This window comes from Lagopus leucura, unplaced genomic scaffold (genome assembly GCF_019238085.1).
Source record: "Lagopus leucura isolate 7727_CA_CO unplaced genomic scaffold, USGS_WTPT01 Super-Scaffold_100016, whole genome shotgun sequence".
In the NCBI taxonomy this organism is placed as follows: Eukaryota; Metazoa; Chordata; class Aves; order Galliformes; family Phasianidae; genus Lagopus; species Lagopus leucura.
Genome location: NW_024962270.1, coordinates 328,284 through 355,476, shown reverse-complemented (window position 1 = coordinate 355,476; position 27,193 = coordinate 328,284). Strand labels below are relative to the sequence as shown.

Genomic DNA, 27,193 nt, shown 5'->3' with positions numbered 1-27,193 from the left:
GAGTATGGGAGTACAGCAAGCAGAGCCACCAGCTGCTGGCTGAGAGGTGGCAGCCCTGGGGGCGGGGGCAGAGCTGTGCTCTTATCTCAGGTTTGATCCTGGGATCGGAGGACGATCTGAGAGAAAGCAGGTCTGAAAGTCTTCTTGGGGAATGCAGTGGCAGCGAGAAATAAATACATCACAGCCTTGAATGAGAGCTAGGGCTGAGGGAAGGAAGGAGCAGAACAGAGCAGCTCATCACAACAGTAGACCCCAGAGACCATTTCTGAGCAGGAGGCTGATCCTCCCGTCCCCACCAGCACTCCACGCTGACCCCATCGAGCGATCTCAGAGCTCAGCCTGTCCCCGTGCGGCCGCACGCAGCTCCCAGCCCTGTCAGTGCCAACCAGAGCCAGGGCCGTGGCACCGGCGCTACCGAGCAGGGCGATGCACGGGGTTCAGGGGCCTCCCACAACTTCTCGCGGACGGACGGGCAGACAGACGCCGTGTCCAAGGAACCACGCGCACCAGGCCGCGCTCCCGTTAGCAGAGCGCTGGCTGTGCGCAGGCACGCCCGGCCTCGGCGCGGCGGAGCGCACCGCCCCGTGGTGGCCGCGAGGGGGCGCTGCCACCTTCCCACCCCGCCTTACGGCGCCCCCCAGCGGCCACCACCGGCAGGGGTGCTTACAGCCGACCCCGCCCCCTCGCCCAGCGGCAAACCCGCCTCCTCCCGCGGGGCGAGCGCTCCGCCCCCCATCCTGCGGGGGGACCCCGCCCCCCACCCGGACCCCGCTCCGCACGAGCCCGCCCCGCCCCCCATGGACGAGCAACGGCCCCCCACCACAGGGCGCCTCGATGTGATCGCCGCACCCCATGCCTTTCAGTCCTCGGCCCCGTGCTGTCCGCATGGAGGTGCCCGCGGGCGGCGCCGCTCGTACCTGGGGCTGCCCAGCGCTGCGCCGCCCGTTTTGCCCAGAGCCCGGATTCGGGTCGCGGCCCCTTTAAATGGAGGCGCCGCTCGGAGCCCTCAGCGCGCCGCAGCCCGAGGTGGGGGGGAGACAGCTCCCCATTGGCTGCGCCAAGCGAGGGACGGATCCCCATTGGTTGCGGCGGGGCCGGGGCTCGCGAGACTGGCCGCTGAGCGGCGGCCTCAAAAACGCGGAACGGAACGCGAGCCCGGGAGCGGCGCGGCAGCCCCGCACTCCGCCGGGCGGACGGAAAACCCGGAGCGGAGTTCATCGGAGGAGCGGGACCACGAAAAGCGACAGCGCGGAGCCGAGCGCGGGCAGCGGCCGCACCCCGGCGGGGGCACGGCGCTGCGCGGGAGACGCGGCGCGGACCCGAACGGGGCACCTCGATCCCCGCAGGACTGCTCGCACGGCGCACAGCGTATCGCCGTCCCGCTCCCCCCCCGTTAACCCTCTCGCCGCACGGCCCCGAGTCCGCCGCCGCCCCAGGTGGCCCAGCCCGGCCGCTCCGCTCCCGCCTCTACCTCCGCGCGGGAGGAGCCCCCCGGCCCGCTCCGGGCGCCGTCGCCACCGCCGCCTCCCCCGGAGCTGGAGCGTCTCCCCGGGGCGGTGAGTGACAGCGCGGCCGGGCGGGGCTTCCGCGGGGGCCCGGGACACGGCACCGCCCCCGGGAGGGGCAGCCCCCGGCCCGCGCCCGCCGCCCGCGCCCCGCCCCCACCGCGGACTCCCCTCCCCCCACAGCGACGCCCCCCGCCCGGGACGCCGCCGGGCTCCCCGCCCCGCCTCGGGACGCTGCTCGCAGCCACCTGCCGTGCCCGGAGCCGCCCGCTCGCTTTTTGTCTCCGGGGAGCGGGGCTGAGGCTGGCGGAGGCGAGGAGAACCCCGTGAGGGCTGCGAGACGCCCGAGCGCTGCGTGTCGCTGAGGGAAGCGGAGGGCTTTATTGAACGGCTGCGGACCGAACGCGAGCACCTGCGGCCGCCCCGCGGAGCCCCGTGGCCGACAACGGTCCCCGGAGGCCCCGCGGTTCCGCGAGGAGACCCCAGGTTCCACTCGGGCTTCGGGTACTTACGGGCCGGGCCGCCCCGCTCCCCTCACGGCGTTCCCGCCACCCGCCCGGGCACGCGCACGCGGTTGTGAGGAGAGTGGAGGGGGGGAGACACCGCGCGCGCGCGCGCACGACGCCGCACGCGCTCGAAGGCGCCGCGGTCCCTTTAAAGCCCTCGATCCTTACTGCGCCTGTGCGGCCGTTCGCCTCACAACGCCTGCGCGGCGCCCGCCGGCCGCTCGCTCGTCTCCTTTGTCTCTCTGCTCGCCTCTCAACCCAGCGTGATGCCCGCCGCGGTGATTGGCAGCGCGCGCTGCGGGCCGCCGCCGAAACGCGGCCAATCGGCTCCTCGCAAAGAGCCGCCGGCCCGCCTCGGCCCGCCCCGCCACGATAGGCCGGTGAGTGGCGGCGCGCGCGACCAATGGGAACGCGGCGTTCGCGGCGGGGAGGCCAATGGGAGCGCGGGTGGAGGCCGCGAGGTTAGGTTGCGCGAGTTCCGGCCGCGCGCGCGCTGCTCTCAGGGCCGCTGCGGGGCCGAAGGGCCGCGATTCTCCTCGTCGCCGCCGTCCGCCGCCAGGTGAGGCCGCGGCCGGCGCGGGGCCACCGCTCGGGGCCGTTCCGCCGCGGGGCCAGGCACGCCGGCTCGGTCTCCGCCGCCGAGGCCTTCCGCGGCCTAGCGCGGCCCGCCCCGCCCCGCCACCGCACGCGGCCGCCGAGCCTCGCTGAGGCGCTGCCGGAGGGGTTCGGGGCCGCGGAGCCTCGGAGCCGCCGCCTATCGGTGCGTGTCCCCCCGCAGGTGGGCAAGATGCAGGGCAACAAGGGCTTCAACATGGACAAACAAAACCATGCGCCGCGGAAGCAGCACCAGCACCAACACCAGCAGCACCCGCCGCCCTCCATCCCTGCCAACGGGCAGCAGGCCAACAGCCAGAGTGAGTCCCGCAGCACCTGGGATCGGGGCTGCCGCTCTCGTTGTGTCTATGGGTTCCTTTTTGTGCGGGTTGGTAGGATCATAGAATGGCCTGGGTTGCAAAGGACCACAGTGCTCATCTAGTTCCAACCCCCTGCTGTGTGCAGGGTCACCAGCCAGCAGACCAGGCTGCCCAGAGCCACATCCAGCCTGGCCTTGAATGCCTGCAGGGATGGGGCATCCACAGCCTCCTTGGGCAACCTGTGCCAGTGCCTCACCACCCTCTGGGTGAAGAAAAAGGGTTCCTTTTTGTGCGGGGTTCTCCGGGGAAATTCGCATGCACTTTGAAGGCTTTCAGTTCTTAGTGGTGTTTCCGTCCCCGCAGATGAATTCAGGCAGCTTTCAGCCCGTTCCTTTTTTACTCTCTCTCCACAAAAGGGTTTCTCGATGCGCTTTTCCTTAAATGTGAAGGAAGCAGAGCTGCTCTCTCTGCAGACACAGTTGTCCTTAGAGTCATAGAATCGCTTAGGTTGTAAATCTTATAAAAGATTTCTGGGCTCATCGTGTCCACTTGTGCCCACTGAGCCTCGTTCCCCTCAGCACTGTTGTTCACAGCCACAAAAACTCAGTTTTACCATGGAAGGTCCCTGAGATGCTCAGGAGCACGTAAGAATGCCTCACTGTGCACAAACAGCTGCCCTCAGTGCTGCGTTTCTCTCTATTTGAGGGTGTTTCCGAGTTCTTAATCAGCACGGGCTGCGGCTCCGTCAGTTGGTGTTCAGAGAGTGGTTCTGAGCTGAAGCACTGTGTGCTAATGGAGCCCTGTCCAACCCGGCCCTGTGGGCCACAAGTGTAGTTCAGTGCAGCCCCATCGTGTTGGCGGGATGGGAGCAGGTGCTCTGGTTGTATTCCAGTTTTCTGTTGATGTCTTTCTGCTCAGTTTTCAAAACAAAGATCCCAAAGTCACACCTGCACTTCGCTTTCTCAGAAGCGTTTTCTGAGCTCACTGCCCCTCCAGTTGTGTTCCTTATGCACGGTTCCCTTGGTTTTTTTTTGTCCTGCTTGCAGGTTGAAAGGAACCCCTCTCACCCCCATGCAGGCAGGCAGCAGGCTAATAAAAAATGCATGGGTTTTTTATGAAGTGATCCTGTTAAGCAGGTTCATGGGAGATGGTAGAACAGGGTGGCCGACTGCTGTGCTTCCAGTTAGTCTGGAAACACTACAGCAGTCATCAGTGTGTTCTTAGGAGGTCAACTCGGAGGGGCAGCCTGCATCTTGCATCCCTCTGATCTAATTAAGGTGGAACAGTGATGCTCAGTTAAATCACAGGCCTTGCAGTTGAACCCAAATACTTTTGGTAGTGGCCTGGAGAAGTTCACAGAACAAAGCACTTAACCTTGTGATTTCTTCATGATGTAAAGAACTTACTGTTCTCTATAGATACGTCAGTCTCACTTCTTTAGTTGTAGAGGAGTGCTTGTACTCATAAAAGTGTGGTCCTTAGCCACTGTCTGCATGCACAGCCCATTCTGGTCAGTATCACGCTCTTGTCTGAAGCAAACCACTCGGGTTTATTTCTTGTGGCCATGAAGTGTCTCCTTTGCAAAGCAATTGGGGGAGCGCTCGATGTGCAGAGTGCTGGTGTCAAATAAATAGAAGAGAGGAATTAAAAAGAGTGAAATACCTTCCCACAGCTTGTGGAGGGCTCCTGTATGCCTTTAAGAAAGGGGGCAGAGTCAGGCAACCTTCACGTGGGATCTGCAGCTTCCAGGGTCATGCTAGATTCTTGCTGAACTGAGGGCTAAAGAGTGCATGTGGGATTGAGGGTGTTGATGTAAGCACTGCTGTTTATTATTGTTAGATGTGGCATTACTTAGGAAATAGAGATTTTGTGTAACGAACTCTGTAATTTGAGGTCTCACCTAAGGGGCTGTTTACATGTTTTTGTTATTTTCACCATCCCAGCCTTCTCTTCAGCTTGGAACCCAAGGCTCTGGAACCCAAATCCCATCCTGTTCAGTACCATCCATCTAAAATGTCACCCATCTGAGCAAAATTAACTCCTCTGCGTATTTCTTTTTGGTGCTCTGGGTTGTTTGCAGCAAAATATCTGATCGCTGGTTGAACTGCAGCTTCCCTGTAATCATTCAGGTTGTAACAGCAAAATCCTGTAGTGTGACTGCAATTGCTTTTATTGTGGACCAGTCGTCTTAGGCAGATCTCCAAAGCTGAGTGAAAACTCTCACGTTATTCCAAGCTCTGGCGTTTCTGTTATTTTTTTTTCAGTTCTAAACTGTATTTCACTGCTGTTGATGAGATTCAGGCAGGTTTTCTTTAAGAAAAACCTTTGTTGTGAAATAGAATCCTCCTATTGCTGAAGAGATGGCTGGGGAGGTTTGAGACCTGAGTGAGGGGGTGGTATTGCCTGTATTTGTCCTGTGTCTCTGTGTTCACTGTGACGAAACCTAATGGCATTTATCCCCCCAACTGTAGAGCAGCTGTGTACCTTATTCCCCTCAGATGAAGGCCTGACCATCGACCTGAAGAATTTCCGGAAACCTGGGGAAAAAACCTTCACCCAAAGAAGCCGCCTCTTTGTGGGCAATCTGCCCCCAGACATTACAGAGGAAGAGATGAGAAAGTTATTTGAGAAGTATGGCAAGGCAGGGGAAGTCTTCATACACAAGGACAAGGGCTTTGGCTTCATCAGGCTGGTGAGTGCCCTGCTGCCCTAGGGGCGTTTTGGTGGCAGTGAACAGCAGAGGGGTGTCAGAGCTTGGAGTACAGATGTGCAGATATCTTGCTCACTGAGCCTGCTGCTGGTGTTCAGTGACCTGGGATCATGGATTAGCTTCTCCAAGTGATTTGTCTGGAGCGTGGTGTAAGGAGTGTGAATTCAGGCAGCTTGTGGCAGGATGCAGAGATATTAGTGGAGTTTTTCTGGAATCAGCTGATAGAAGGAAAACATGAACAGTGCTGTTACAGAGCAGGTAGACTTCTGTCTCCTGGAAGGGCACAAACGTGATGTGTCTGTGAACACAGAGCATCACACAACATTACTGGGGTGACAAATGCTTTGGAGGTGGGGGAAAGCCTCTGGATAATCACCTTGAAATATGGCTGGGAGGGCAGAGAGTGAGCTGCAGACATAACAGAACGGTTCTCAGACCTGTGGCTCAGGTGCTGTCTGTCTGAAAGCCCCACTGTGAGTGGGAAGTTCCAGAGTCTTTGGGCATTTTACTGTAGCACAAACTTCTTGGCAGTGATGTATATGAATCTGGAGTAGGATGTCTTTCATGGATTGTCACACAGCAAGTTTCCTTGAACAGTGTGTGACACTTTAATTGTTACTATTTAAAACAAATTAATAAGCGCATTTCTTAGAAGACTCTGTTGCTCTAATTGAGTTACATCTGATAGATAATGATAACTTGTTTGCTTTGTTACTACTGGTTACTGGATAAGGCTTCCATCTAATGTTTCTTTTTCCCCTCCAAACTCTGCGTGTGTCTTCAGAGCCACTGACAGCAGAGAATGGCTATGAGGGCATGTTTTAAAATGCTGTCTTCTCAATGAAATGCTCAGGGGAAACGTCTGTGACAGTTGTGTACGTAGCTGATTCCATGCTGCTCTGAGAGCTTCAATGGTGACTTTTTATCTTCAGGAAACTCGCACTCTGGCAGAGATTGCAAAAGTGGAACTAGACAACATGCCTCTCCGTGGGAAGCAGCTCAGGGTGCGCTTTGCGTGCCACAGCGCGTCGCTGACAGTCAGGAACCTGCCTCAGTTCGTGTCCAATGAGCTCCTGGAGGAAGCCTTCTCGGTGTTTGGCCAGGTGGAAAGGGCTGTGGTGATTGTGGATGACAGAGGGCGATCCTCTGGGAAAGGCATTGTGGAGTTCTCAGGGAAGCCTGCTGCCAGGAAAGCCCTGGACAGATGTAGTGATGGCTCTTTCCTGCTGACGACGTAAGTGTGGAGGGCGAGGAGTTGTATGGATGTGTGCAGGTTGATGGGTGCTGTTGGCTTGTGAGCAATGTTTCTTAGAAGCAGTGGGGGCAGATGAGCCATGGGGCAAGAGATTGTTTGCCCAGGGAGAATTTTACTTAGCTGCTTTTCCAGCAAGAGTGAACATATGCTGAAACTCGAGCTTCAAATCTTCCTTTTGGAAAGCCTGCTGGTGGGGTCAGCGTGCAAAGCTGCCCAGTGAGCTCCTGGTAGATAAAGGTGCCTTAGAGCAATTGAAGCACCTTGTAACAAGCAAGAGGTGCTTCAGAAACCACCCATGGCACTGGCTGGAAACAAAGCTCAGGGTGTTAATTGTGCACGCTGGTGTGGGGCTGGGATCCACGCTGTGAGTGCTGCTGAGACAGAGTGCTGGTCTGCTGCTCTGTGAGCACGGATCTGTCTGAGCTGCTGGTCAGATGGATGGGTTGTTCTGGGTTTAGCAGTAGTGAAATAATTTTCCTCGTGCTTAAATACCGTAAGGCAACAGAGGACATCATGTGAATGTGCACAAGTGAGTGACTGACCCTGGATATCTCCATGGAGCACTCCTTGTTGCTTTAAAAAGGGGGGGTGGTTGGCCATCTTTGGTATTTTGAGAGTAGAAACTGTTTCTTCTGTGTGTGTCCCTAGAATAATGAAACACTGCCTGAAATTGAGCTGTATTGATAATTTCAGAAGTAATTTTGTGAGCGTTGTGCTCTCACTTCTTTTTCTTTGGGGGGTGGGAAGCTGTGTATGGCACAGCAGTATTCAATGCATTCAGTTTCAAAAAGCAGCTTTCTGTTGTTTTTGTTTTGTTTTCCCATTGCAGTTTCCTGCCTGAGACTCTTTGGGAGCAGCCATTGGAGTTGCAGTTCTCAGCAGCAGGGTTGCTGCCAGGGTGCTCTCGGGCTCTCTCAGTTCATTTGCATTATTTACTCCCTGCCTTCTTGCTGATTCAGAAATATGTAGTCTGAAAGAACCATGAAAACAAATTGAGCACTGCCAGTATGTAAGAGAGAGCACCTGGGGGGCGATGCTCACTCTTTTTCTAGCACTCTGCACTGGTTTTTATTATGTGGGATGGGGAGCCAGTTTGTTGCTTATTTCTACATGTGGTTTGGTTGTGATTGGAGTTATTTACTGCCATGAACTAGGACAAAGCAGCAGCTACATGAGCTGGCTGGAATAGATGAGTTCACATTGGAAAATAAGGCAGTTGATACTGGCATGTATCACCTTAAGCTGGAAAACTGCTGTGGACCTTCAGCCTCTCATGTCCTGTCTTTCTACTGGAGCCTGAGCACTGCTTGCTCCTCAGCATAGCATGACTGCTTCTTCCATTTCCAAAGCTGTGGCAAATGGGTTAAGAAAGAGAAGCTGAGGGTGCGAGTGGTGTCTGTGCTGCAGTGGGAAGCTGATTGTGAGATAATTGGTATTATTAATTAATTTTCTTCTTCACGCAGAGATGAGGAGGGCAGAAGCTCTCAGGTGCAGTGTCTGTTGTGAAGCATGCCAGTGGATTTCTAGGGAGATTAAGGCAGGGCCCAACAGGAGCTGGCAGAGCTCTGCTGTTTGGCAGTAACAAACAGCATGTGGTGATCTCTCCAAGAGGGTGTGAGTGGTACAGCCAGTGATCTGCAGCAAGGAGTAGTGTTACTCCTCACCATAGGCAGCTGTGAACAGGACACACACAGCCCGTGGTTGGTCATGTAGCAAGGGAGGAAAGGGGGAGAAAATTCAGGTTTCACTTTGGTTCAGATCCCTGACTGCTCTGAATTTCATTGAGCAGCACTAAAAGCAATATTTTATAGGTTCAGACTTTGTGTACAGGGTTTCCTGTAATGCAGGCTTATTCTAGAGTTGTCCTCAAAGCATCTCATCTTTTCTTTATAGATTCCCTCGGCCTGTGACTGTGGAGCCCATGGATCAATATGATGATGAAGAGGGGCTACCAGAAAAACTTGTCATCAAAAACCAGCAATATCACAAGTATGTGCTTTCCATAGGGGACACTGTGGGCTCCAGGACATTGTCCTGCTTGAGCCTTAGGAAGGTGCTCATGCACTGTTCCCTTGCCCTGGTGAGCTGAAAGGAAGTGGTGTTTCTGGATCCACTCTGCTGGATGAGACTGGCAGCCTCTATGTACTTCTTTATAAGTGTTTGTCTGCTTCTGTTCTTGGAGTAGAAAATGGTGTCAGGTTGGGGTGTGTTCTCCTTGGTTGGATGAGAAGCTGAAACAGAGACTTAAATCATTAGCTCTAAGCATTATGGACAGTCTGGAGAAAAAAAGAGACTTAAAGTCACAGTGAAAACAGAAGGAATAGTGTGAAGAGCATTAAAGGATTATAGAGCTGTGCAGGAGGAAGGCCGCTGTCTTTGAGGGCTTCCTGGTGTAAGCAGGTATCGTGTGGTCAGGGCAGTGGAATCAGTAAACCATGTGAGGTCATACATTTTACAAGTAAGGAGAATGAGAGCTGCAGGAGCCCTGAGGATGCATGAGGAAGAGATGCATGCTTCAGGTGCAGAGATCAGCAAGGTGAACTTGCACCTTTGGGCTTTGTGTGTTTCTGGGGTAAACCTGTCCATAAGAGGTGCAGCAGGAGCAAAGCCTGTTTGTTTCAAGAGAATTCTAAATTCAAGAGAATGTCTGAATTTCCTTCACCCAGTATCTTGGTGTCTTAGGAACACAGTGTCATTACTTGGTATGGGAGATGACAGGGCGCTTGTTTTCTGCCTAAATTTCTTCTTTCAATAACAGCAGTTTTTCGAGGGGGGAAGAAGTGGCATCAAAAGCACAGCTGTTTGTGCAAAAACAGAGGGCACAGAGGTTTCCTGTTTGTTGCAGTGAGACGCATTTCTAACTGACAAAAGGATCTGCCACTGCATTTGCACACAAACAGTTATTTTTTTCTTAGTTCCTCTTCGCTTTGTTGAAGCATTCACTGGCTCTTCCTTGCTTGACAGGGAGCGTGAGCAACCTCCTCGGTTTGCACAGCCTGGCAGCTTTGAGTATGAGTATGCCATGCGTTGGAAGGCTCTAATAGAGATGGAGAAGCAGCAGCAAGAGCAGGTAGATCGTAACATCAAGGAAGCTCGAGAGAAGCTGGAAATGGAAATGGAAGCAGCTCGCCATGAGCACCAAGTTATGCTCATGAGGCAAGGTACCAGCCTGAGATAAATGTAATGGCAGATGAAGACCCTCCAGCTTCCCAGGATGAGTGGCTCAGTAGGCTGATGGAGCCTGCTGAAGCTGAGCTGTGGCATGGCTGCTTGATTTTAACCAACTGCGGATCTGTCATCTTTCACAGATTTAATGAGACGCCAGGAGGAACTGAGGAGGATGGAGGAATTGCATAACCAGGAAGTGCAGAAACGTAAACAGTTGGAAATCAGGTAAGGAGGCAGTTCTGAAACTGTGGGTCTGTTACGATACGGAAGAAAGCTTCTCCAGTTCACTAATTGCTCAAGCTGACAACTTAATTGCTACCTAAAGACGGGCTGTTGTTTCTGGCCTTTTCTGTTAATAGGGGGAGTGTACATCTGGTTTAGGATGGACGAGTTCCTTCTGAAGGTGAAGGGCGCTGCGTAGTATTAGGTTGGGTTTTTTTGTTTGTTTTAATTCTCTATCTCAGTTTAGCTCCTTGACCAAGGCAGAGTCAAAAAATGAGAATCTGTGCAGCAGCTTTAATGCTGCAGGATGGGAAGCCCCATCTGGTATCTTATCTGACTTCTCATTTGGGAGGTAACTTAGTCTCAGACATTTCTCTCTCCATTCCAGCTCTTCGCTGTCTCAGGGTTATTGTAAGAAGCTCCATGTGGTCCTCCAGTTTACTTCTGTAATACAGGGAGCTTGAGAATTATCTGGCTTTTATGCACTGTATTGCACATAGTTAGCATGTACTTGGAGCTGCTGTGTACATGGGTGAGCTTGGGTCTGTTTTTATAATGAATTCCTTAAAACTGAGCGTGTTGAGAACTGCTCGTGGATGTTTGTTTTCATCACAAGGTGCCTAATGTCTTACAGCTTCAGCAGAACCGTGTTTTTAAAGCTGCACGTCTCCAAAACAAGAGCCTGCTAGGCAGCACTGTGATGCAAATGACTGGTGTGTGCTGTGCTGAGCATCCTTACCTCTTTTTTCCAGGCAAGAGGAAGAACGCAGGCGCCGTGAGGAAGAAATGAGAAGGCAGCAGGAAGAGATGATGAGGCGCCAGCAGGAAGGCTTCAAGGGGAACTTTGCCGACGCGGTACGAATGGCCCCTTCCCCACTGCATCCACGTCAGTAGAATTTTGCCCTTCCCAGCATGGGGCTTTCTGTGAATACTTCAGATGTTGGTTGAGAGACTCTGGACTCACTACATCCTACGCTCACTTGTTGATTCCCTTTAATCTTAATAGTTTTGTCTGGAGAATGTAGCTAATGCAGTTACTGTCTAACTGCTGTTTATGTAGGTCACACAGAATCACAGAATGGCCTGGGCTGGAAGGGACCTCAAGGATCATGAGTCTCCAACCCCCTGCCACACGCAGAGCCACCAACCTCCACGTTTCATAGCTGCCCAGGGCCCCATCCAACCTGGCCTTGAACACCTCCAGGGATGGACAGGGCATCCACAGCCTCTCTGGGCAGCTGTTCCAGCACCTCACCACTCTCTCTATAAAGAACTTCCCCCTGACATCCAACCTCAATCTTCCCTCTCTCAATTTAAAGCCATTTCCCCTTGTCCTGCTGCTATCTACCCTTTGAAAGCCCCCCCGAGGTCCTGGCTGTGTGGTGAGGTGTATGTGTGATGTGTGCCCTAAGCTCACTGGCTGGCATTTTGTAGAAGTGGCCCAGCGCTGCATATTTGTTATGTAAGCTTGAATTCCTTCCAACAGGAAAAGCTGAAAAGCTTCTTAGCTATGCTGAGGAAGTAGCAGCACTGATTCTTTACAGTGTGTTACTGCTGCTCAGCAGATCTCACCAGGCAGGTGTCAGGTATCTCTTTGTGCTGCAGTTTAGTACAGTCCCTCCACGTAGCTTTGCTTTGCTGCTCGATGTTGTACCATGAAAGAGTAGATCTGCTCTTGAAATACACCCTAGGAGTGACTTTTCTGTGCAGTAACAAAGAGCCCAGAGCACAACGTATTTGTGACTTCATTAAGAAAAAACTCTGTTTTCTTCATTGTTTGAAATGAGTCTCTCTTTTCCAGAGGGAGCCACCAGACATGCGAATGGGACAGATGGGAATGGGAGGTAAGTGTGGTCTGATGGTTTTCTTTGTTGTTGCTGGGGTTTTTTTGTGGCCCTCTTCATTTCTATGCATGTTTATTTCCTTCTCTACAAAAATCCGGGACTTGTTGAGTGGTTTTGTTTTATTTGCTCCTTGGAGAGAATTACTCTGACAGTTTCTAAGTTTAGTGACAGGAAGCAATCATACTACAGAAGTACACCAAAAGCTGCATGTGAGGCAGTATAGATGTGAAAGCTCAGTGAGCAGAAGTCTTGATTGAAATTGCTGTCAGACCCATATGTGAATAAGAAATGTGTACTGATAAAGAAAGTGGTACAATGTGAACCAACCTGCCCTTGATCCCAGGCAGTAATCTCAGTTGTGTCTTTCCATGTTTTGACTACATGATCTGGAGTTTCAGGCCTTGTGCATAAGAGTGAGAAGGCCATGGAGCAGTGGTTCATGGAAATGGTGACCATCAGAATTTGCTGTAGCTTCAGATAACAGTGGAATGCAAAACCAGTTTATCGTGACCTAATAGTGCTCGTTAGTAAATCAGGACTCTGTCCCTGCATCCAACACTGCAGGAAGCTCATGTGGTGCTTTGTGGTTTTGGAGCGACAAGGAGACCCCAGCTTCCTCTTTGTTTGCTACAAATAAGGCTTTGTTTTCCAGGTACCATTGGCATGAACAACAGAGGGGCGATGGGTGGCACCAACGTTCCTGCTGCTGCGCCTCCTGCAGCTGGTCCTGGAGCCATGATACCCGATGGAGCCATGGGAATGGTAATGCAGCTCCAGCTGTGCACCTTTGAAGCGTGCATGATGTTGTTTCCCTTGCTCAGCACTGTGTTCTTGAGGCTTGTTGCCCCCCCCAGCCCCAATACCTGGCTGCTGCTGAGATCTGTCTGAGTTCATCTTGCTATTTGTTGGTGTTTTTGAGGATTTAACCACAGCATCCTTCTTACGTTACCTCGAATGTAGGTACTGCTAAAAACCTTTGTTAGAAGGATCCTAGCAGCCATTCGTAGCCATTTCTTAAATGGTTTATTGGGAAGCACTCAGAATATTTGGAGACACAGGATCTTGAAGCATAAAGCTGAGCTTTCAGGAGTGTTCTGTCCAAAACTCATTTCTGAAAACACTAAGTTCCCATGCTAATAAGCTGAAATGATTACAGTAATAATGAGGATGCAGAAATGAGTTCAGATAATTTGCTTAGGAAGTGAGGAGCAAAGAATCAGTGGTGGCTATGCTTATGTATTTGCTTTTTTTAGGTTCTATATAGAACTTAGTTTTAAACTGCGTATATTTGCAGAAGGTCTCTGTGACTCTTCTTGTAGGGCAAAGAAAGCTGAAGTGCTTGATTGGCCAAAGTGAAGGGTGGATCTCCAGATCCTTGTGAGCACAGTGCAGGTTTACACCCCATTGACCTCCAATGGTCCTCACTCATACAGACCTTAAGTGTTTGGAAACCTCAGGCATCCTCCCAGCTGAGATATGCCACTGCTGACTTACAAAGAGAAAGGCCTAGGGAGAATTCTGAATGCACATTTAGAATTTCAATACAGCTCATGGAAATCAGAAGTTCCATTCATTACAAATCCTTTGCAAAAGATGAGAAAAGTTGGCTTGTTTTCTCTTACGTAGGAAACCCACAAACTGCTTCAGTAACAGTGACATGAAATGAAGTGACGAAGGAACTTAATTCCAGTGCTGATAGGAGCTGAAATCTGTTGTTCTGAAACATACAGACTTGTCACTGAGTGCTGCAGTTTGCTTGCAAAAAGTCTGCTAAATTTCCATAGGAGTGTAGGAAAAATGCTTCTAAGAGTAACATCTGATCCTGGGGGATGTTGAGATACCACTGAGATCAAATGAAACATCAGGGTATTTAGACAGGAGTTACAGTTGCTGCATTACTAGTTTCAGTGGTGAATGGTAACTGTGCAGGTGTGCTGGCTTGTTACAAATGAGAGGTAAAAGTGTTGCTTCAGGTTCTGTGGGAGTTGTTGGGGGTGTCAGGTTTAACTGGGGAAGCGGTGTCTGCACACAGGCACTGTGCTGAGGGCTGCCTTGGCGAGGTGAGGGAATTGAACTGCTGGCCCTCATTTGGCTGTTACTGTTTCTATGAAAATAAAGCTGTGATGCTCCGTGTCTGCAGCTTGCAACTGTGGGAGCTTGCTTATTTTGCAAGTGAAGTTCAGTCCAGTGAAGCAAATAGTGTAGGGTGGAGGTGACCTGGTAGCTGCACTGGGAAGGAGGGACAGTGCTCAGGAATTCAAGCTCTGGTGGTAGGCATTGAGGGCTTTACTGCAGAGCTTTGCAACAGATAATTGCTTTGGTGGCATCTGTCACCCCTGTCTCTCAGACAGAGGATTGATCCTCTCCCAGGGCAGCTCTTCCAGTCAGGTTTATTCATCTTGAGCAGCTCATAATCCTTGTTTAAATAAAAAAAAACCAAACAAACAATAGAAAATGTGTTAAGATCAGTATGTTGGAGTAAGGCCACCCAGACCAAAAGCAATGGGCTGTTTCTCCAATGGCCAGAAAGATGGATCTTTTTTTAGGTACCTTTGTCCAGGCCAGGTGCTTAGTTTGACTTACTGAGTCACTGCATTCCAGTCCTTGGGTGTTTTTCAGACCAGATGGGCTGAAGCTGTGTCTGACCTGATCTGCCCTCCCAGCTGCCTCAGCTTGGAGCAAGGGTTGGATGGGGACTTTGTGAGGTACCTTCCAAGCTGAGCAATCCTTTGCTCTTCTCCCTGCTGGAAGGAAGAGGCTGTGCAGTAGCATTGCCTTAACTGGGAGGTGGGAGAACCGAGGAATGGAAATAGAGGGATATGGGCAAGCCACAGGATCACTATTTCAGACTTATCTTGGATTCACAGCATTGTCTACGTCTGGATTGTGATAGTGCTGCATTATCAGTGTGCTGCTCCTCATTTACATTCAGTTTGGGTGAGGAAATATGATGGAAACGTGAATTCCTCTCCCAGACTGTTACTCACATGTTCCACAGCAGGGCAGTGGCTGGGGGTGGTGTATGAGCTGCTTTCCAGTATGCTCGACTCCAGGATATGTGGGGAAGGGTCCTGCAGTGCTGAACTGCAATTAGAGCCTTCTCAGCCCGGTTTTGGGGTTGGTTTTGATGGCTGGGGGTGGTTTATAGCAAGACAAACGGAAATGGCAGGATTTGGACAAGATTTGAACCAATCAGAATGGCTTCTAACTGCTGTCTTCCATCTTGCTTCTTCAATACAGACTCCACCACCGCCTGCAGATCGCTTTGGGCAGGGCAGCACGATGGAAGGCCTGGGAGCCATGGGAGGGAACCCTCCTGCCTTCAACAGAGGAAATCCAGGGGGGGAATTTGGCCCCAACAAGCGTCGCAGATACTAACAGGATGAAGCTGCCCCCTGCACTTGCCCCAAAGAGGAAATGAATCTTGGCAGGTCATACAGGGTTCTACTCAGGGGGTGGGTATCCGAATAGTCGATTAGGGCCTGCTTTGGTTAAGCCACTCTAGGATGAGGGGAGTGCAGTCTGACTGAGAAACGTTTTATAGAGAATTTCATGTGGTGCATTCCTACACTTTCAATGTGAAAATGGATTCAGGGAGGCTGCCGTCGTTGTTCTCTAACGGTAAAATCTGGCAAGGACTGCGATGCCTTCACCATTCCAGGTGTCCTGTTTGCAGCTGGAGTCCTGAGGCAGAACTAGATACAACTGCAGTAAGTCTTGGCTTTTATTTTAATTATTTCCTTAGTGTAGCACAGGGAAGGATTCTCTGGAGAACCAGGGCAGCATCTGGGTACTTTGCAGCTCCCGTGATTCTGTAAATTGATATTGCTCCAAATGATCCATCATACAGTGAATTGGAGAGATCTTTACGTTCATTTTATTTCTGTTCTTTTTTTTTTTCCTCCTAACTTGTAGTTACTCTTTTTATCTGGACCATCTGTTTCTTTAAAGTAGTTGACCGTCGTGTGCAGCCTGAGTGGCTGGGAGGATCTGGTTGGGATGAACTTTTTGATAATGTGTTGTATCGCTGTTTATTTTTACTGGTAGTAAAGTACAATCTATTGGACAAAAGATACTGTATCTCATGCTGAAGATTTAACTGAAACAAATGTTTGTATAATCTTAACCTTGCCTGTCTTTTGTGTAGAAGTACTACAAGATTTTTTCATTTAGTGTAAACTGAACACAAGCTGTAATTGTCCCACTAACAAGTTTGAGTTTGTCTGAGGAATGTTACAGGAATGCATTATTAAAGTGGATTTTAAGCCTTTTTTATCTGCTGTGCTGTCTCTTCTGTTTTTGGGGTATTTTTTTTTTCACTAAAATGCATGTGTGTGGATTAAAGTAAGTCAAGCATCAGATCATGGAGCAAATCCTGCATTGGTCAATAAATGGGGTTTTAAGCCCTGAGAATTTTCTAACAGTTCTCCTCATCACCCAGTGAGTTTTGTTTGTGCTTTGGAATGAGAACTTCAGCACTGAAGAGTAAAATAAGAGCAGCTGTGATGCGTGTGGGTGATGGCTGCAGTGCAGGCACAGAAGCTGAATGTGAGACTTGTTGGTGCATCACCAGGACTGCGGTGTTCAGTGCTGTCTGACAGCAGGGCGCTGCTGTTTGTGCCACGTCAGAGCCTGAGCAGCACGCAGGGCTTTCTGTAGGGCTCTGACCTCTGCTTGGGGCAGGAAGCTGAGCACTTGTCAGTGCCAGTGGCGACAGCGTGTTTAATGCTGTGCAATGCATGAGGGAATCTGCAGGGCCAGGAGTCCTCTCTGCCTCTCTTCTTTAGTTAGAGCTCTTGAGTTGAGGCAGGGGAGAGGGGAGAGCTGAGAGGGGAGCTTAGGAAGAGGTTTAGATGGAGAAGTGTGGGAGAGTTGCAGCCTTAGAGCATGAGGAGCTGCCTTACAGACTTAAAAATAATGGGGAAGATGAAAGCATTTGTCAGATGAATGCGGTACCAAGGCAACAGCTTTTAGAAACTCAGGTTTGGCCTGTAGGTACGCTGTTAAAATAGGGGTGAGATGGTTCTGAAGGCTTTCATTGGTTTACACCTGTCACTTGATTAATTGTAATTAGCCTGTAATTGCATGATTGATAAACGATTGGAGAGAGATTACAGCTGCTGCTCTTGTTTCCATTGCTTATTTCCATGTTTGACAGCAGCAGCATGAGCATCTGGCATGCTTGGGTGATACAGCATTTAATGGCACTTCTGAGAGGGGTTATGATTTACCTGCTCTCACCTGTCTTTGCTTGAGTAGAGCCCCAAAAATGTGGCTAGAATGCCTCTCCTCGTGGAGGAGCTGCCTCTGCTCTTTGCCTCCTGGCTGGAATGTCACTGGCAGGCTTTCCCTAAAGCAGAGTGGCTGGTAAATAGATATTTTGATTCCAAAATAGGAAATAGTAAAAAGAAGCTGTGAAGTTACACTCAACTGTGTGCGTTGTCTCAGTCTTCTGCCTGTTGTTCTGCTTGGTTTGTTAGTGAGTTGTGCAAGAAGTCCCTGCCTTGGTTGGGTATTGAGGGAAGTTCTTTACAGAGAGAGTGGTGAGGTGCTGGAACAGCTGCCCAGAGAGGCTGTGATGCCCCGTCCATCCCTGGAGGTGTTCAAGGCCAGGTTGGATGGGGCCCTGGGCAGCCTGGGCTGCTGTGAAATGTGGAGGTTGGTGGCCCTGCGTGTGGCAGGGGGTTGGAGCTTCGTGATCTTTGAGGTTCCTTCCAACCCTGGCCATTCTGTGATCCTTAGGGAAGCTACAGAGCTCAAGTATGTGGGTGCTCCAGCCACTGCCTCAAGTGTCAGGTGAGGATGGGCAGGTTACTAAGGGAGAAAATGGATGTAACAAAGAGGGGGAGATTTAGCACTGCTCAATGTTCATCTAATACAGGTTTCAGTGAAAATGGAGGATCTGTTGACAGCAAAGGAAGAAACTAAAGCTGCATCCCCCTGAGTGCTGGGAAGAGCTGCTCTCATCTAAGATGGAAGAAACTGAAAACCTGCACTGAGGATCTGGGAAGGGAATCATAAAGGAATTCATTATTGCTGCTTGCAGAGGCACTCGGCAGGAAGGAATGGCACCATGGACTGCTTGCAGTGCAGAAGCTTTGAAGGCAGAGTGCAGGAACAAGAGGGGCTGCGTCGCTCCAGAGCAATTCCAGACCCTGGAGCTGCCGAAGCACTGCTGCTGCCATTGCTTGGGTAAGGCAGCTGCTGCAGCTCTACAGAGTGGGTTCTGTCTGAGCACTGCCCAGATGTGCTGAAATGCAGCCAGTGAGCAGAAGAGTGTGTCTGACTGCGTGCTTCTGCAGATCATTGGCTGTTAAATAGCTGCAGACAGAAAGTATTTCAACTGTCCCAGGAGATACCGCTGCCTTTTGCTGTTGTTCCTGATCAACTTGGTTAAAATGCACTCGTACAGCCCTCAATCCATCACGAACTGATACTGCATGAGTGCATTCAAAGTGAATCTGGACAATCCAGCTGGAACCAGTACTTTTGTCACATCAGATAGACAGCAATTTCCTTTTCTTTTTCCCTACGCACAGGAGCTCACCAGAAGCTGCCTTTTATTATAGAAAGCCACAAATGGTGGTTTTATCTCATGAACCACCTTCGTAACTCCAAAGAAGGTGTTTCCTGTGGCCGTGCTGAAAGGAGCCACCTTTCCCCCCTTTTTTTTCCCCATGTTTGATGGCTGTGAGAGCCAGAGCCGACTGAAAGGAGAGCAAGAAAGCAGTGCAGCTCAGCCCTGACGGAGCTGTGCCTTTGGGGCCTCCTTCCATCACTGCGCCTGGCCTCCCTGCTCTGTGTGATGCTTGTAGGGACTGCTTCAAGGCAACAGCACCCTCCAAAGGAAGGTTTTCATGCTGGGTGCCAGCTGAGGGGGAGAAAAGTGAATCTTCAGGCTGCACTCGATTCTTTTTGGAGCAGTTCCTCGCTAAGGACTGTCTGTGCTTTCTGGTGAGGAATAGTGTCTGTGTGAGTGAGCACTAGAGTAAAGCAGCAGCTCACCTCTGAGGAGGTGGAACTACATTGGGGAGCAAGAATCAGCCTGGAATACAGCAAGAAAAGTCTGCCCCAGTATTACTGCATGCTCACCCAGTGAGAGCAGAGTGCTGGGGTGACATCCCAGCTGCAGGACAGTGTTTATGGTTGGAGATGAAGGTCACCCATAGATCTGTGCCTGGAGTTTTTCCTTTCTGGCACACCACTGCCTCGTGAGGCTGCATTTGCTTTCATGCTCAGTACTGCAAGCTCAAAATTGCAGCTCTGTGCTGGACACCTCAGCTGTAGCTGTGCCCTATGCTACTTACTGCAAGGTACTTGTTGCAAAAGTTACAAACTTTTTTCTCCTTTAGCTTTCCAAACAATGCAAATCACCATCTGTAGTTGATGTTGTTGCTCCAGCATGCATAGCACCTTTGGTTTTGAAGACCACTGGTAGCACTGTGCACGAGGGCAGACCAGTCCCAGGCAAACTGCTCTCCTTTTGGTGATTTAAAAAAAAAAAACAAAAAAGGATTTTTAAAACGATTTGCTCAATTTCTCTATTTCCTTTTTGCTCTCTGCTCTATCAAATTAATTGCACATCAGCTAAAGGGGCTTTATTTGTAATCCCCAGCTGGCCGTTCCTTGCACGCTGCTCCCAAGGCATGGCCAGCCCAGGGACTTGTGCTGTGCTTGGAGCTGTGCTCCGGGTCAGGATGGGCTGCAGCACCACGGGGCCACGGCTGCTGACAGCCCCAGCTCAGAGCTGGAGGAGCCATGAGGGCTGCGCAGCCTCATGCTGTGCTTTTGCCATCGTCTGTTCTCATCTCCTTCCTGCCATCATCCGTAAAGCACATCAAAGGCACCGGCTCTGCTACGGACCCCTGCGGCCCATCCTTGCTTAGCAATGGGTGTCTTCAGCCTGTCCCCACACTGCAACCTTTGGTCTCATCCTTGCTGGGCCGGGAGCTGCAGACACAGCAGCTCATTGGTGTCTCTGTGCACATGTGGTTTCCGGCAGCCTCGCTCCCCCCTGCTGACCCACAGCTGTGAAGCGAGGATGGAGCAGTGCTGTGGTTCGCTCCTGATTTCCTGCAGGCGCACAGGGACGGCCCAGCTGCTGCTCTGCTGGTGCTGGGGAGCTCTGCTTGCCCACTGCCAGGCCCTCCGCAGTGCTCAGCCCCAGCATCGCCTCAGCATTTCCTCCACGAAGTAACCTGAGCTGCAAATCTTTGCTGGCATGGGACGGCAACAGCTGCGGCCACACTGAAGCTCACAGAAAGGACAAGGAGATCTGAAACCCTATAGCAGCACACAGGCCGCTGGCCGGGCATTCCCTGTCACAGGGCTCTGCTTGGCTTCCTGAGAACGAAGTGAGCCCTTTGGCTTTTCTATGTGCCCCTCAGGTCCCTGTCCCTCAGAGCACTGCGTTATTCAGAGGGCGGTTATGCTGCACTGCTCATAGGGCACACTCTGGGGCTGTGCCAAGGGCTTCTTTCAGGGCCAGTCCCACAGCAGAAGTGCTGGGTGGCTGCTGTGTGCTCCGAAGCACCCAGGAAATGCCTGTCTCTACAAACAGGAACAACAAAAACACACTTTTCTTTCAGACGTTTGTAGGAACTAAGTAAAATCTTTCAGCTCAAGAGGACTTCGTGTCTATAGGAGGAAATCCCAGGTCCCAGGATGGGAGCAAGGAGCCTGAGCAAACCTCCCCTGGGTATGGGGAGCATTTAGCACGCGTCTATGATGATGGTGCAGGCAGAGATAGCAGACAGGGACAGATTCCATCCCTGGGTTGCACAAGGCCCTGCACTGAGGATGTTTGGGCCGTATGCGTTGTGTCCAGCAGATGATCATGCAGGGACCGGTATGGATTTCAACCTAGAAAGTCTCTCCCTTTGCAGGAAACTTCCAGCTGCATCTCTGCATGATAAACGAACAGAGAGCCATCCCTGCAGCAGCTCAGGTGTTGCAACCACACGCAGCTGAGCACCAGCAGCGTGATGGCACAGATGCAGGTGGGATGTGGGCACTGGCAGAACTCAGCCCACCCATGGGGAGCCCCACAGCTCACATCCCCTCTGCTGGGCGCCTGCATGTGCTGGAGCACGGGGGCAGGACACGAATGCCTCTGCAGATAACAGCAGTGCCCCGTCAGCTGCCGTGTCCATCTTTGGCCGGCTCTCCGGTTACCAACCACCTCCTCCAGCTGCCTCCAAAGATAGGCAAAGCCACCACCCGGCCCCTGTGCTGGAAACTACGGGGAAACAGAGGGGAAACAGTGGACGGGGATGAGATTGATGGGATTTTTGTTGGAGTGAAAGGTGCTGCGTGCCTGCCTGAGCCATGGCGCTGCTGTGCTACAACAAGGGCTGCGGGCAGAGGTTTGATCCTGAGCACAACTCCGAGGGTGAGTACGTTCCTCTGCCTCACACTGAGGTGTGCTGGAGTGCCTGATGTGTTCCTGCTCTGCAGCCTCAGCTGCTGCTGCGTGCCGGCCTCGTGCCTGCCAGGGGACAGGAGGCAGCTCAGGAGCTGTCGGACAGCACAGGCAGCTCGCAGGCAGGACTGCCCTTCACAAAAGGTTCTGCGTGCTTTCCTCTCTTCAGATTCCTGCCTCTATCACCCGGGCGTCCCCATCTTCCACGATGCCCTGAAGGTGAGCATGACTGCAGCTGCAGGTTGGGACTTTGTGCCCAGCGGGATCATCCACCCCAACTGTTTTGTCTTCTCCCGGTGCCCAGGGCTGGTCTTGCTGCAAGAAGCGCACAACAGACTTCTCTGAGTTCCTCTCCATTCCGGTGAGTGGCTCACGCTGGATGCCTCCTGGACTGGGTTTTCTTGTCTGCTCCTGGGTGCTGCCTCCTGAAGAGCGGTGTCACAGCAGCTGGGACCTCCTCTTCATGCAGCACTTCCCCACGTGCCGGCACAGCTGTGGGTCTGAGCAGTGCTGGGGGCGAGAGGAGGCCCAGGAAGGGGCAGGAGGCTCCTGCTGCCACTTGGCTGCAGTGTGACGGAGCTGAGGCCTTCCTGTGGTGGTCCTGGTGAAACTGCACTTGGGATTGTCACCCGGGAATCCCTGCAGACACCCCCGCCCTCGTGTAGGGTCTCTGCAAGACACAGAGACACCAGGTCAGAGATGGGATTTGGGAGCAGGTTAGAAAGGGTAAAGCAGACATCAGGCTTGTCTCTGCTGCTCAGGGATGCACAAAGGGGTTCCACAGCAAGGAGAAGCCTCCTGAGCCTTCCCAGGAAGAGACCTCAGACAAGCCAAAGGCCAACCCAATGGCAGAGATCATCGTCCAAGGACCAAAATCAGCCGAGAAGATGCAGCGGGAAAGACCAAGGTGAGGGAGGCTGAGCAGACAGTACAGCCAGGCCATACCACTGCTTGTGCACGTGCCTTGCCCTGCCTGCTTCCTGGGGAAAGGCAGCAACACTTACATGGGAAAAAACAAACACCCACTCATCCTCTGTTGCTGTTGTTTTCCAGCTCTGATGAGCCACGACAACTGCTGCCAATCAAAGTATCCAGATCTCTCGAGCAAGCACTAGAGAAACTGAGCCTGTCTTCCAACAACAAGGAGCCCAAGGGCGACTGTGCAGGTAGCAATGAGCTGACGGCCATCAGCAGGTCTTTCCTACCAAGCCTGGAGCAGGGGCTGCAGGGAGGGCTCGGGGCGTGCTGTGTGTCCCTGAGCAAAGCTGTGCTGTCCTTGCAGGGGAGGCGGTTGCCCAGGTGAGAGCTGGCACCACCTGCAAGAACGCAGCCTGCAAGGCGGTGAGTATCCAGCATCACTGTGCTGTGCTGCTCCCCTTCCCTGTGTGCAGGGCAGGTTGCTGGGCAGGGGGAGGTGGCTGCCCCTGCTGACTTCAGGCCACGTTCCTCCCAGAGACATCTGAATTCCTGGATTAGTGGTACACCCGCGTTCCACTTCTGCTAATTGCTTGCAATGGTGTACAGCACGTATTCAGGACCTTTGTTCTGACAATGGGGATGGAATAACTGCTGCCTGCTTTTAATTCCTGAAGCATAGCCCATGTTCTGTCTTGCCCTGAAGCCGCCCCATGTGGGATGGTCTGAAGCATCAAAGCTCATGCTACAGGGAGGCCAGCATGCTTGGAAAGAAGCAGAGAGGGAAGCAAGGGACATGGGATTGACACAGTCTGGGAAAGAGAAGGGGCAGGACAGATGAGCATCCCTCTCATCCTTAGGGGTGATGAGAGCAGTCTTCTGCAGTGGCCAAAGCAGCCAGATGCTGGACAGCCCTGTTCTGTGTGGGGAGGTGGCATGGTGGGGGTGTTGCAGTGGGGATGAGACCCAGCAGAAGCTGGATGCTGTTGGCACGGAGCAGGGATTGGCACCAGCCGTGGTCCTCTCAGATGCCACACTCTGGTGAAGGGGTGACAGTGGGCACCACCACAGGAATGGGCAGAAGCCCAGCTGTACTGCCGTGCCATGCTGGAGGCACAGCCAAGGGCTGCCTCTGCTTTTTGCCCACAGATCTACCAGGGCCCAGAGAGCAACACAGAGGTTTGTACTTTCCACCCTGGTGTTCCCGTCTTCCACGAGGGGTAAGAAACCGTCCTTTAATGGGAAGCAAGCTCACCCTGCCACAGGCTGGGAGTGACCTGCGCAGTGCTGTCCCTGTGGGCTCTGGTTCCACGCTCAGCCAGCCCTGCTCCCCCCAGGATGAAGTACTGGAGCTGCTGTGGGATCAGAACGACAGACTTCAGTGCCTTCCTGGAGCAGCCGGGCTGCAGCACGGGGCGGCACTGCTGGATGGGAAAGGCGGTAAGGGATGGGAAAGAAGTAGGGGAGCTCTTGGGCAGGTGGCTGGTGGGGGAAGAGCCCTTCGTTGGCACTTCAGGTGTGACCTTTCCCCCGTTCCGCGTTAACATCTAATCCTCTTAATTATCATAATTGCCCACGGATGACTGGATCGGGGTTTGAATGCGTAATCTTCACTCATCTGTTGTTTAAAACACTGCCTCTTCATTCACACAACCTGTCAGCTCTCATGCCCACGGCACGCATGCAATAGGAAGCTGGAGGAGGGCTGCCTCTGCCCCTGCTTCAGTGCAGCCTACAGTACTGCTGCACAGGAACAGGCAGCCGAGCACAGGAAAAGCCCTGCAAAAATCCCCCAAAAGTTTTGGCGGATGTCTGCAAACGGCTGCAGTTGTTTATTGTGAAGCCTTCTCTCTGCAGCTGCTTCACAGGAGGGACCTCATCCACACAGCGATTTGGTGCTGTGGCAGGGCGATGGGGGGAAGGTGCCAATTCACAGCTGTGTGTGTGTGACAGCTTCCCTCGGCTGGCACCAGGCTGGAGCTGGGAAAATTGCAACAAAACAGCCAAGGATATCTCTGAAAGAGCACCACGTTCCTCTGCACCCTCCTCAGAGCTCAGGATGTTCTCTGTCCTGGGCAGAAAACATGCTGGGGATGCAAGGGAGGCTGCTTTAACAGGGAGTCATTTGTTGTCCCAGCACAGCGAATTAATTGTGATGTTGTAGTGCAAATGTTTAGTGCAAATTGTTACCTGAGTGAGAGGCTGGGATTCCTCCCTGCTGTTCCTTGGTTGCCGTGGTGGTGGCTGCAGCAGGCCCTGTTGCCTGGTGATGCTCAGAAATGCCTGATGGGGCCAAAGCTCCTGTGGGAGAAAGGTGAGCAGTTGGGCCACAAACTCAGTGTGTTGGCATCACCTACATCCAATGATGTTCCCCCTGTTGCCCTCCAGACCAAGCTTCCTGGATGTGCACAGTGCCTGCTCCTGATGTGAGCTTGGGCACTGCAGAGTGACTCCAGAACAAGAGGATGCCTCCGGTCTTTACACTTCTGGAGCAACCCCAAGCACATCACAGATGCTCCATGTTCACAGTGCAGTCTGGCAGAGGCTGCCCACCCTCACATGAACCACCTCCCATTGAAAACATGCCCCAGATGCATGGTTTGCTCGTGCTCTGACACTGCCCTCAGCCAGCACTCTGCGAAACAGTCACTGACAGAGCATCCTTCAGCACAAACATCCCCTCTGCTGTCTATTACACCATCAGCTTCTCTACCTGGCAGGATAAGAAGGCGGTGTCATGCAGGCAGGACTGGCACCAAACCAGCAGCCAAGTGGTGGTGACAATCTACGGCAAGAACCCTCTGCCCACCCTCAGCAGCGTGAAGGCCAACCGCACTGTGGTGAGTGGGGCTGAGAGAGCCGGCTGGGGCACACAGCGTGCCCTGCCTCTCATGGCACCCATGTTGATGAGCCAAGAGCTGGGTGGGTTGCTGGTGCTTTTCAATCCCTGTTTGGTCGACAGCTGGGGTCGGTGCTCCCAACGCTCCTTGGTGGCAGGGGTGGATCCACGCCATAGGGATGGGGGTGAGAGTCAGCTGTTGAAGGGATCAGCAGACTGTTAGGCTGCAGCTGGGATGTGGGAGGCATTACGGTGCTGAAAGGCAGCTGCACTGTCCGGGGAACAGCTCTGGAAGTTGCTATGCTGCCCACTAAGATGATTTTTTGTTGATCTTTCAGCTTGAAGCTCACGTCATCTTCGAAGGGAATAAGATTTTCCAGGCAGAACTTGATCTCTGGGGGGTAAGATCCTGTTTACTTTGATTTCCCTGTTCAGAAATCTGCAGTCTGTGCTGCTGGAGAAGATTTGCAGCCCCAAACACAGGCTCTCAGTAAAGAAAATTATTCCCTGTGTCGTCTCAGACTTCTGAAAAAGCAGCAAAATGGTTGCTGCTACAAATTCTTCACAGTCCTTCCTGTGCATGCAGCATGAGGAAGACTTTAATTGCATTATCATGCAGAAACACTGCGACCCGTGGGACTCTGCTGTTTGCCGAGCGCAGGCTGGCATATCTGTGGAACAAACAGCCATTTCACAGCCCTTGGTGTTATTTGCTGCCAGCTCCTGAAGCCCTGCAGAGAACACAGATCCATCGCTGCTGTTGCAGCAGAGAGGATTCGTTTATCTCCAGAGCTGCAGTTTTCTATAGCAGCAAAGGCTGATGGGGAAATTATGCTTTTCTCTATTGATCCTGTACGGGTAGCAATCCCCATGAGCCACGTCAGGGCTGCGCCTGGCTGCTCTGCACTACCTGAAGCACCGTGGCTGCTCTTTTCAACACTGCCTCAGAGCTGGCTCATTGCTGACACTGCCTAGGAGCCAGAATGTCCAGGTATGGGCATTTGTAGCCAGCTCTGCTAGGGGCTGTGAGCAGAGCTTTGCTGGTGTCTGCACCACCCGATCCATGACTGAGCGCAGGGCTGAGCGTTGCCGCTGGCTCTGCAGGCATTCTGGATTTGCTTCTCCCCGAATCTGGCTCAGTCCCTATGTTTTCTGAAGCCAGGCAAAGGGCAAGCCTTACTTTCCAATCCCTCAGCCTCTTCCTGGCTGCAGAGGAGCAGCGAGGCTCAGCAGTGTGCATGTACCCTCCTTGCTTTTGTTCCTGCTGCTCGCTGCCCGTTGTTGCAGCGGTTGTTCTGCTGGCTGCAGAGCTGCCAGTGTCTCACAGGAGAGGGCTGTGAGGGAGTCTGGCACCCACACCGTTGAGGTACGGCCCGGCGAGGCTCAGCCAGACGCTGGCTCTGCTCCTGCTCTGCCTGCTCTCCCCTTTGCTGCCGTTGCAGGGCTCACGCTGTGAAGGGAGGACGGACAGCTGAGTGCTGCCAGCCCTCGTCTCCCCACACTCTGCCCTCTCTCCAGGTCGTCGAAACAGAGAAGAGCTTTGTGAGCATGGTCCCCTCCAAGGTGGAGATCACGCTGCGTAAGGCCAGCCCCGGGGCCTGGGCCAGGCTGGAGCATCCCCAGAGCAAGGCCTGCGCTCAGGATGAGCCGGAGAAGGCGGCAGCGAGCACGGAGGAGCCCGAGGAGGACTCGGATGACAGCCTGAGCTGGTCAGAGGAGGAGGACGAAGAGATGGAAGCAGCCAACAGCGCGGCGCTGCAGAGGCGCTTTGGCGAGAGCTCTGCAGGAGCAGACGGAGCCCTGAGCAGCCCGTAGCGGTCACAAGGGACGAGAAATAAAAGCACAAAGCGGAGCCGCGCCGCGACACCACTGAGATCGAGGGCTGTTTCCCTCC

General features: G+C 52.7%; 3 protein-coding genes across 7 annotated transcripts in view; 2 read left to right on the top strand and 1 right to left on the bottom strand.

Moving 5' to 3' along the window:
• The window catches only part of ZMYM3 (zinc finger MYM-type containing 3), a 29,885-nt gene extending 27,841 nt beyond the window's left edge, over positions 1-2,044 (bottom strand). Inside the window, exon 1 of one of the 3 annotated variants that reach the window (XM_042876566.1) lies at positions 2,018-2,044. The gene's annotated coding sequence lies outside the window, so the exon portion shown is untranslated. Of the gene's footprint in view, positions 1-917; positions 939-1,471; positions 1,552-2,017 lie in introns of those variants that run through there. The other 2 variants (XM_042876564.1, XM_042876565.1) reach the window with 2 other exon arrangements.
• Positions 2,045-2,300: 256 nt separating this feature from the next.
• NONO (non-POU domain containing octamer binding) lies at positions 2,301-16,397 on the top strand. 3 transcript variants are annotated; one of them, XM_042876570.1, is made up of 11 exons: positions 2,301-2,391; positions 2,790-2,925; positions 5,424-5,617; positions 6,568-6,869; positions 8,784-8,879; positions 9,855-10,051; positions 10,199-10,283; positions 11,033-11,135; positions 12,082-12,124; positions 12,777-12,886; positions 15,365-16,397. In XM_042876570.1, the coding sequence occupies exons 2-11, from the start codon at positions 2,799-2,801 to the stop codon at positions 15,500-15,502; spliced, it is 1,395 nt and encodes a 464-aa protein (XP_042732504.1). In that variant the 5' UTR covers positions 2,301-2,391; positions 2,790-2,798; the 3' UTR covers positions 15,503-16,397. The 3 variants fall into 3 exon arrangements, with proteins under 3 accessions (XP_042732504.1, XP_042732503.1, XP_042732505.1); XM_042876569.1 differs by having other exon boundaries at positions 5,397-5,617; XM_042876571.1 differs by lacking the exon at positions 2,301-2,391 and adding an exon at positions 2,490-2,570 and having other exon boundaries at positions 5,397-5,617.
• Positions 16,398-21,301: 4,904 nt separating this feature from the next.
• Positions 21,302-27,168, top strand: ITGB1BP2 (integrin subunit beta 1 binding protein 2). Its single transcript, XM_042876867.1, has 11 exons — positions 21,302-21,515; positions 21,715-21,764; positions 21,850-21,906; positions 22,307-22,452; positions 22,599-22,711; positions 22,828-22,886; positions 23,610-23,680; positions 23,798-23,900; positions 25,181-25,300; positions 25,638-25,700; positions 26,818-27,168. The coding sequence occupies exons 1-11, from the start codon at positions 21,452-21,454 to the stop codon at positions 27,112-27,114; spliced, it is 1,143 nt and encodes a 380-aa protein (XP_042732801.1). The 5' UTR covers positions 21,302-21,451; the 3' UTR covers positions 27,115-27,168.
• Positions 27,169-27,193: the final 25 nt, after the last annotated feature.

What these genes read in the sequence shown, in the direction of transcription:
- NONO (XM_042876569.1), top strand. Translation starts at nt 2,799, where the DNA reads ATGCAGGGCAACAAGGGCTTCAACATGGACAAACAAAACCATGCGCCG. An exon ending in GCAGCAGGCCAACAGCCAGA is followed by an intron (nt 2,926 to 5,396) that starts GTGAGTCCCGCA and finishes CCCCAACTGTAG; the next exon opens with AGCAGCTGTGTACCTTATTC. An exon ending in CGTAAACAGTTGGAAATCAG is followed by an intron (nt 10,284 to 11,032) that starts GTAAGGAGGCAG and finishes TCTTTTTTCCAG; the next exon opens with GCAAGAGGAAGAACGCAGGC.
- ITGB1BP2 (XM_042876867.1), top strand. Translation starts at nt 21,452, where the DNA reads ATGGCGCTGCTGTGCTACAACAAGGGCTGCGGGCAGAGGTTTGATCCT. An exon ending in TCCTGAGCACAACTCCGAGG is followed by an intron (nt 21,516 to 21,714) that starts GTGAGTACGTTC and finishes TCCTCTCTTCAG; the next exon opens with ATTCCTGCCTCTATCACCCG. An exon ending in ACTGCTGGATGGGAAAGGCG is followed by an intron (nt 23,901 to 25,180) that starts GTAAGGGATGGG and finishes TCTACCTGGCAG; the next exon opens with GATAAGAAGGCGGTGTCATG.